The sequence below is a fragment of the Diabrotica virgifera genome, chromosome 3 (assembly GCF_917563875.1).
Source record: "Diabrotica virgifera virgifera chromosome 3, PGI_DIABVI_V3a".
NCBI classification, from domain to species: domain Eukaryota; kingdom Metazoa; phylum Arthropoda; class Insecta; order Coleoptera; family Chrysomelidae; genus Diabrotica; species Diabrotica virgifera.
Window position 1 is genome coordinate 221,328,430 of NC_065445.1, and position 10,042 is coordinate 221,338,471.

Here is a 10,042-nt window from a genome sequence, read left to right on the forward strand (position 1 = left end):
AATCAGAAGATATTTTTGGAAAATTTATTTTATCTAAGGGCAAGAGTGCACTCAGTACGTAAGTGTTCATTAAAATGATAAAAATTTTAAAATTTGAGTATAAAATAGCTGACCCAAAATTCAGAAATCACATTTCAGTACACTGCTCCAAGATGAAGGTACTCATTCTTCTTTCCGTTGTTGCCTTGAGCAGCTGCTTACCAGCATCCAGAAATCAACAATACGTTGATGTAGACTACAACAGCTACAACGCTCATCCCGTCTACAACTTCTGGAGGACTTGGAATCAGCAACACTATGGACAAGAACCATGGAACCAATGGGTACAATATGGTGTCCAGAACCAACCCGGTAACTACTGGAGGCAGTACGTGCAACGCAGCAACCAAGCTGAAAATGTCGATTTACCTTGGATGTATCACTCTTGGTAAGACAATATTATAATAATTATATTCTTTACTTTCTTCATTTTTTGTTATATTTTCTTCATTTTTTTTACTGAGTTCATCTTTGGTAATAGATATTCTCCATCATAATATGTTTCTATCTCATCACATTTATTTTTTAGTATGGTGTACTATTCTTTTTTTATGTTATGCTTCAATTTGTCTATTATTCTAATCCATGTTATGGATTTATTGTCCTTTCTGTTTCTATTGCCGATGCCAATACTGGTATTAGGCATTATTTCATCACTCTTTTTATTCTAGTTACAATTCCTTTGCTTCTGCTCTTCATTATAAATATATAAAGGTTAGTTACTTCAAGCATTTCTGCTTTTTCTATCTAACTGCGTCGTATGTATGCGTCTTTAATATGTTTTAGTTAATATCTTTGTTTTGTTCATATTAATAGTTGTTATTTCGATATTCTTTGATTTTCTTTTAGTTCCGTTAACAAGAGCTGTAATTTCTCTAGATTTTCTGCTAATAGTACTAAATAATTCGCATATTTTAGATAGACAGTTGTTTTTCCATATATGTTAATTTCTCTATATTCCCAGTTTACTTACTTAAAAATATCTTCCATAGGAAACGTAAATACTTGTGGCGATATAGCAACTCCTTATACCTCTTTTTATTTCTATTATGTTGGTGTCTATATAGAGTCTCTCCTGAGTTTGTAGCATGAGTATAGATATTTTCTACAAGTCGTGTATGTTATGTACTCTAAACAGTTTTAGAGTAATTCTATTATTGCTAAGATTTCTAGTGAGTCAACCACTGGGATTTTTCGAATTTACAGTAGAGCCTCGATTATCCGAACTAATTGGGGGACATGGGCGTTCGGAAAACCGATTTGTTCGGATAATCGAACTATATTGAGATTGTCATACATATTTATCGACAAGTGAATAAAAACCATATTTATATAACTGTATATTTGTTTATACCTTGATAATGACAAATAGCAATTAAACAATAAAGTGCAGTCTTTGCAACAACATATTTTTGGATACACAATTGAAGAAAATTGAAGATATTTTAAGCGTTAATTACTAACGCTTGCTCAGTACTGGATTGTGGGGCGCGGGAGTCGGGAGTTCGGATAACCGGTCGTTCGGTTGATCGACGTTCGGATAATCGATGCTCTACTGTATTTGTCAGTCTGTTAGTTATCTTAGTGATACATTTGATATAGGAGACTTAGCGGTCTGAAATTATTCAGCTAACTAAGTTGTGAATTATTCTCTGTCACCATTTTTAGAGCATTGTGTAGAATTTTTTCAAATTCACTTCAGACAACAGGAGCCTTAGACCAGTTTGAAGTGGTTAACGAGTTCAATTATCTAGGATCCTACATCAGTAATACAGGATCTTGTGAAACAGAAATACGTAGGAGAATATGCATGGCCAAAAACGCTATGAGTCGATTATCGAAAATCTGGAAAGATCGCTCCTTGTCGAAGAACACCAAAATAAGATTAGTGCGTGCCTTAATTTTTCCCATATTTAATTACGGATCCGAAACATGGACAATGAAATCGGACGACAGAAAAACGATTGACGCCTTTGAAATGTGGCGCTGGAAAAGAATGCTTCGGATCTCATGGACGGATCACAGAACAAATCACTCAATCCTCCAAGAGCTTAATATTCAGACTCGACTTTCCTCTATTTGCCTCTCCACCGTCTTAAAATTTTTCGGCCTTATTGCAAGAAGAAGTAATGGTAATATTGAAAGACTTATAATTTCGGGAAACGTTGAAGGGCGCAGAAGTAGAGGTCGCTCACCTACTCGATGGACGGATCAAGTACAGAAAGCCAGTGGAAAAACATTCTCTGAATCCATGAGGGAAGCTCAGGATAGAAGCCGATGGAAAGAGATAGTTGCTCGTATTATAAGGAATCACGACACTCAGCAATGAGGAAACGACTGAGGAGGAGGAGTAGAATTTTTCTGTTCTTGCTAGCATACCCTTTCTGTTAGTAGTTAATTCTCCTGCTATGATTATGCTACTATTATTTGGGTCTTCTTTGTGTTCTTTTCTTTCTTTTTCATTACTTCCTATTCTGTTACAAATCATCTCTGAGGTCACTTGCGCTTATTGCGTTGCTGATGTCTTAAGTCCAACCAGTTTTTAATACTCTTCGCGTCCTTTGGTCAGGAGGTTTTCATTCCAGACATTGTTTTCCAAATTAATTGTTTTCTTTCTGTACCTTTCATAATTGCTCCGTCTATTCTCATACGACTTTTAAAGTATTCATTTCTTATTCTGCCTCTTCTGGATATCCGTAGTCTTAGTTAAGAGCTACTGCAACATAGATCTTAAAAAGAATTGGTCTTAAAAAGATTCCTGTCTTAAAGATATTAAAAACATTCCTGTCCAAACCCTTTGGTTATTGCAAAATTATTAATCGAGAAATTTTCCAATTTTTGGAGCCTGTAATTTTCACTATTTCTCTTGTATACTTTCTTGTAAATAAATGAAATATACGCCAATTTCTATTCTCCTGGCACTAGGTGCTCTACAGGAATGCCTCGAAGACTTTCGTTAACATCTCAAAAAGTTTAGGTGTTCCAATTTTACTCAATTCTGTCTGCATACCTTCTGCACATCAAGCTTTATCATTCTTATATTCTATTCGCTCTTCTGTAAATAGGTTTTTGTTTTATTTCATCCCACACATTAGTTTTTCTTTATAATTTTTTTTCCTCGGCAGTTATAAATCGCCAAGACTCTGTAGATTGCCTGCCCATACGTATGTATTTATTTTCACACATTTGCGATCCCATAAATTTTTTTTAACTATGGTTCGCACCATGGTACAAAGACGCCAGGTACGATAGCCGGAATATCCGAAATTCGGATGAGTTCGCGCATGACGTCACAATGAGAGTGATTTCAAATATTCCCCATTTAAAACATTAGCGCTTGGAGCACAATTAGTCTTAAATTGGTCATAAAGAGTCATTTTAATCGATTAATATAATTTCTGTTAAACTATTTAGGATTTATTGAAATGTAGGTGTTGTATTATTTGATTTAAAGAATTAATTAACAATACAATGAACAAAAATAAATTTCTAAAATAAATTTGTGATGTATATTCAAATTTTTTTTTGTATTCGTCGCTTTTTAAATAAATTTTACGAGCTTGTTTTTGATTGGCTTGTCTTATTTGGGGCCAGTGTTAAGGAGGGGAGCGAGCCATGGGCGTACATATAAAAATTTGCAGGGGGGCTAGACTTGAAGATGTTGCACATTACATTTTGTATACTTTGGATGACAATATATAGTTTAAAGCACCCGAAAAGCCATGGGGGCCACGCCCCCACCCATATGTATGGGCGCTTATGAATCGAGTCTTCATTTAGTTGCACGTAAACAGATGAAAATAATTGATTATTAATGGTGTGAAACAAAATCACAAAACAAATAAAACACTAAGTTACAATTTTCTTTAATTTTATTTTATTTCTCATATTTTCTTTAAGTGTTAAGTTAATTTTTCTTAATCCTAGAATACATGCGCGACCGAAAAAGCAGGAGTTTGGTTTTGTAATCGCATCCAATCTTTTCAGACAAATCAAGTATTTGCAAATAATTTTTCTCTGACTTTAACTGAAGTCCAGACCCATTAAAATTATTAAATATAGTATCCAGTTGATGCATTTTTACCACCAATTCTTCTGGAGGTTTCTTTAGGCGTTTAGGCCCCCTTCGGAGACTTGGTCAATCCACGTGTACGTGGAAGATATTTAAATATTCTATTTTTACCTGTAGCGATTTAAACGAAAAAACTGCCATTTTTGACCCATATTTGTTAATAACTAAATTTCCCGTCTGAACTGTGACGGGCATTTTTGTATTTATAATATATTAGGTATATAGTACCCAAAAAACCCATTTGCAACCTGGCTGCTCAAGTGTCCCGACAAAAATCTTATTTCTCTGGACTAAAGTGGCAGTAAGTATATACATGTGGCAGTATCTAAATAGGTATTATTTACCTTTTTTATTGCCCAATGCCCAGCCGGTGTTGAGTCACTGTAAGATGATATTTATTTTTTATCTAATAACATCCAGTCGGAACTATTGATAACTGATACGTATTTATGTCAGAATTTTGTTTTGCGATAGGGCAAAATTTGATGAATAAATAATTATTACTTTGGTCTTCAATATAAAATACTTACCACAGCAATTTTTAAATTTGAACTATTTAGCATAGGAAAATATTGAGTAGGTATATACCGACATATATAGCGTAAATTGTAATTAAGAACATTGGATATAATTTATATAGTATATCAAAACATCAATATTATACATAAATTATATAGTTATCCATCTTTAAATTTCAATCATTTCTGTAAAATTCAATAATTTGTCGACCGAATCAAATTTCAAAAGTAATTTGTACATTATTTATTTATTAACGGCATCCATTTACAAAAGTTTGAAGAAAGCTGTACTTTATAAACAATAAATTTTAAACTATCAAACATCTCAGAATAATAAACTACAACAAACTTATTTTAAGATACCCTTGAGTTGTTTTTTAAATAAACTAATTTTGGAGACAATACATTAAGGGATAAATAATAATTCTTTCACACTAACAAGCGTACTAATAAACTTAAATCTCACAAAAATCTCCCCAAAAGCTAAAAAATCGATAAAACTTCCATATAAACGTATGTATTCCAACAGCGACTACTCTCATTGTGACGTCAACAGAAAGCGATCAGCTGATAGTCGCATGCGCAATATCGTACCTGGCATCTTTGTACCATGGGTTCGCACTGCCCGTTTACTCTATTGTATTTCATCAAATCTTCGTAAGTTTCAGTACTCACTCAGCCATCAGAGAGTGGGAGCGAAGAAGAGAGAGAGAGAGAGAGAGAGAGAGAGAGAGAGAGAGAGAGAGAAAGAAAGAAAGAGAAAGAGAATGTCGTCTTCAAAATGTTTTTTATTCCAACTGGTTTTGCAACTTACTTCTTAGGCCGTTTTTCATTTATTTGAGTTCAAAATTCTGTCAAATTCTTTTCCATTCTTTTTTAGAAGCATTTTTTGTAAAAATTAATATAACTTTGGGATTTATGATTCCTACAAACTTTCTTTAACCGTTTCAAAGAATCTATTAGGATCTAATATCCAATTCGGCATGTTTTATATTTGAAGTTTAGTCCATTCTTTCACGGTTTTTGCTCTAAATTTTAAAGAACCGCTTGGATTGACATGAAATTTGGCATACTTATAGCTTACATGTCAAAGAAAAAAAGTGATATTGTGCCGATGTGTGCTTTTGCCCTGGGGGTGCCTTTCACCCCCTCTTGGGGGTGAAAAAATATATGTCTAAAATAAGTCCGGAAATGGGTAAACTGACTAATTTTAAGTAACTTTTGTTCTATAGAGCTTTTTCGCTAAGTCAACACTTTTCGAGTTATTTGCAAGTGAATATGTTCATTTTTCAACAAAATAACCACATTTTTAGAAGGTTTTTCGCAAATAATTCAAAAAGTAAGTATTTTGTCGAAAAAAAGTTCTTGGAAAAAATATAGCCTATAAAAAAGTAACAAAAATGATGTACACGTTAGGTCTCTGGATCTCGTAGAACCAGAGTTATAGCCAATGAAAAATAGATTCATATTCACCAAATTTCAAATAGAATATTTCGACGTGAAATATCCAAAAAATTAAGCACTTTTTGGGAAAAACCCATTTTAACTTTTTTAAAGTATTTAAAAATAGCTTTATTTCTGTTTTAACAAAAAGTTTCTAGCATTAAATTTAAGCAAGTTACGCTCAAAATAAAGTTGGTCCATTTTGTTTTTGCAAAAAAAAATCGGGAAGACCACCCCCTAATTAGCAACTTAAATGAAATTAATCGTTACCGCTCCACAAATTATTTTACTTATGTTGTGTTTATATGATCTGTAAGTTTCATCGATTCAAAGTGCTTATTTTTGAAAAAATTTGGTTTCAAAGTAAAATTTTTAAAAATTTAAATTTTGAAAAATATGCTTTTTTTTTCAAAATAACTTCAAAATTTTTAGAGATAATAAAAATCTCGAAAAACAAAAAAGTCAGATTTGCTTTTCTGAATATCATGTATTTTTTGTTTTTCTGTTAGACAAAAATTGATTGAGATTTGGTGTTTCTAAATTTGCATACATTCGTGATCAGTGACTCGTTCAACCCCTTTTAACTACAGCCCTTTCAATAATAAGAACTCTGAACCGATGAAACTTACAGACCATATAAACAATATATACACGAGTCAAGAAACTTGTGAAGTCGTAAGGATTAAGTTCATTTAAGATACTAATTAGGGGGTGATCTTCTCAATTTTTTTACCAAAACCAAAAGGGACTAACTTTATATTGAGCGTAACTTGTTTAATTTTGATGCTAGAATTTTTTTTATAAAACAAAAATTTTTTAAACACTTTAAATAAGCTGTAATGAGTTTTCCCCGAAATGTGCTTTATTTTTGGTTATTTCACGTTAAAGTATTCCATTTGGAATTTGACGAATATGAACCTATTCTTCAATAGCTATAACTCTGCTTCTACTAGGTGTAGAGACGTGATATATACACCATTTTTTTTTTAAATTTTTTACAGGCTATATTTTTGCTAACAATGTTTTTTCGACAAAATACTTACTATTTGAGTCATTTGCGAAAAACCGTCTAAAAGCGTGGTTATTTTGTTGAAAAAATGAACATATTCACTGCCAAATAACTCGAAAGTATTGACTTAGTGAAAAAACTCTATAGAGCAAAAGTTACTTAAAATTAGCCAGTTTATCCATTTCCTGACTTTCTTTGGACGAATATTTTTTCACCCCCAAGATAGGGTGAAAACCACCCCCAGGGCAAAAGCACATATCGGCACAATATCACTTTTTTTCTTTGACTTATTAGCTATGTGTATGCCAAATTTCATGTCAATCCAAGCGGTTCTTTAAAATTTAGAGGTTTTGCAATATTTTACCGTTAAAGAACGGACTAGTTGGTATAACGCATTTTAAGTTCACAAGTAAACTGGTATTTTAAATATAAGTAAAATTGTAATAGTTTTCGTTTATCTTTTTTTCCTGACAAAATTGTGTCTCGATTCTTAGAATAAAATGTTTTAATAAAATTATATGCTTAATAGGGATGTCCAGGATGTGCAAAACTTAACTCCCGTTCAACGTGTTCAGTTGCTACTCAACTACGTCAGACTTCACCAACAATGGAACCAATGGACTCATGATGTAACTGCCAATGAACGTCTTCAGAATATGTTGTATCAACACCTTCCTGAACACTTATGGAGCTCCAACGAGCAAATTGTACCATACATGATGAACTACTTCAACCAATACCCAATGAAATACAACGACATTATGCATGAAGTTATGCAAACCCCATGGGCTCACCAACAACTTATGTTCCACGTTATGTCTGAATTATACCAGCACTTCGGTCAAGCCCCATGGTCCCACGAACAAATAATGAACCAGATCATGCAACACCAATACCTCTACGGTACAACCTTATCCCAACAACAACTCCAACAATTGGTAGAATTCGTACTCCACATTCAATACGAACTTACTCCTTTACATTACCAACAACTTGAACAAGTTCAACCCTGGAACCGTGAACAAGTACTTTCATGGAACCAAGGACAAGTACTCCCATGGGCCTACAGACAACTTCTTCCATTGAACTATGAAACCGTTTTACCATGGACCCGCCAGTATTCCGCACAAAACAACATGAACCTAGAGTCCCAATACAACTACAATCTCCACCAACAACAAATGCCATTGTCCCAATACTGGAACCAGAGATACGGACAACAATACCCACAACATTATGAAGCCATGGAACAACCCGGATGGTGGAACCAAGAATGGACCCAAAACTTGGTTGGACAAGAGAATCATTATCCTCTCTTGGGGCAAAATATGCCCTTAGTATATTAAAAAGTATTCTGTTCTAAGCATATGATTTAAAATAAAAAAAGGCATATATACTTGTTAGTTTTATTTTTAACCCGTATACAAAGAGTTTTGTTTAAATTTATTTTAAAAATTGGCAAATTGTTAAGTTATTGTCCATGTAATATTGTAAATAATAATATATACGCAGAAGAAAAGCAGTAAATTATATCTTTATAACATAATGGTTCTAATAAAAGAAAATTTTCTTCGTAACTTAAACAGTTTTTACTTAATAGTTTTCGTTAAACCTGTTGTAAATTATGCATATTTCCTGGTACAGGCCAAGTAAAACTTAGTTGTTCCTCTTCCCTCCATGTGGTGCATAAGGGCGTCAAATGTTTGCCTCCATTCTGTCCTATCCTTTGCACTGATCTTTATTTCTACCCAGGTTTTCCCAATAGCATTAATTTCTTTGTCCACACTTCTTTTCCACTTTTCTACGGGTCTACCTGGTCTTCTCTTTTCATTTGGTGTGTATTCTAGGGCTTGCCTCGCTATGTCTGTGTCAGGTCTCCTTATAGTGTGCCCCATTCATTTCCTTTTGCATATTGCCTTAGATATAGGTTTTAGGTTAGTTCTTGTCCATAACTCTTGGTTTGATATGCGGTTTGGCTAGTTAATGTTAAGAATCTTCGTTCGGCATTTATTTATGAACTCCTTCATCTGTCCGATATATCTCCTTGATACTATCTAAGTTTCTGCTCCGTATACCTAGTAGCACAGTTTTCACGTTGCTGTTGAATAATCTAATCTTAGTTTTACTTGTCAACTGATGTGAAGACCACATCCTCCTTAGCATATTGAATGCGTTTTGAGATATTCCCTCCGTCCCTCCTTTGTTGTTAAAAATACTGCTCAAGTAGTTAAATTTCTCTACCGTTTATAATTCCGTGCCTCCGAGTGAGTCCCATTTCTCTTGGTGTATTTATTTTCATTAGCTTAGTTTTCTGACGTTTCTATTAAGTCCGACCTTCTTCTCTGCATCTGCTACTTTTTCATTTTTGCGTTGCTTGTGTTAACTTCCCTTCAGCCTGGGTTTCCTCGAAAGCGGCACCGACAAACAGCGATCGTAGCACTGCGATGAATTAAGTCAGATTACGTTGAAAAATTCAAGGTTCTTCACTGCGGCAATGGAATGTGCAAGCTCAGCAAGCGGTGGCTTCCAACGCATCCTTGGAAACCAACGCTATTATTTTGCATGGTTTTTTATTATGTAATTCATCGCAGTGTTACGATCGGAGGTTGTCGGCACCGCTTTCGAGGAAACCAACGCTTTCGTGGACTATGCGTGCTCTGGACCCTTCGTAGAACAGACTTACAAAGAAGATTTACAACAAATGGCTGACAGAGTGGTAAAAGTCACCGAAGAAAACTGACAATCGTTAAACACAAAAAAGGCACAATTTATGGTAATAACAAATTAAAAAAGTTGGAAAATATAAATATCTGGGTACAATAATAATGAAATTATAATAATACACAGAAAAAATAAAAGCAAGAATACGACAGGCAAGAAAAGAAATGCTTTGAACAAACTGAAAAAATATTTTGCCAGAAAAGCCAGAAGTTTTGAACTCCGTCTGGTCCAGGAGATTTC

The 10,042-nt window shown here is 33.9% G+C and overlaps 1 protein-coding gene across 1 annotated transcript; it reads left to right on the top strand.

The window, feature by feature from the left end:
* The first annotated feature begins 114 nt into the window (after window positions 1–114).
* Window positions 115–8,477, top strand: LOC114328795 (bifunctional endo-1,4-beta-xylanase XylA). The gene is made up of 2 exons (XM_028277755.2): window positions 115–427; window positions 7,611–8,477. The coding sequence occupies exons 1-2, from the start codon at window positions 153–155 to the stop codon at window positions 8,425–8,427; spliced, it is 1,092 nt and encodes a 363-aa protein (XP_028133556.1). The 5' UTR covers window positions 115–152; the 3' UTR covers window positions 8,428–8,477.
* The last annotated feature ends 1,565 nt before the right edge of the window (window positions 8,478–10,042 follow it).

Excerpts from the sequence above, each read along its gene's own strand:
- LOC114328795 (XM_028277755.2), top strand. The coding sequence starts at position 153 with ATGAAGGTACTCATTCTTCTTTCCGTTGTTGCCTTGAGCAGCTGCTTA. Across the intron at positions 428-7,610 it reads CCTTGGATGTATCACTCTTG|GGATGTCCAGGATGTGCAAA; the intron begins GTAAGACAATAT and ends TATGCTTAATAG.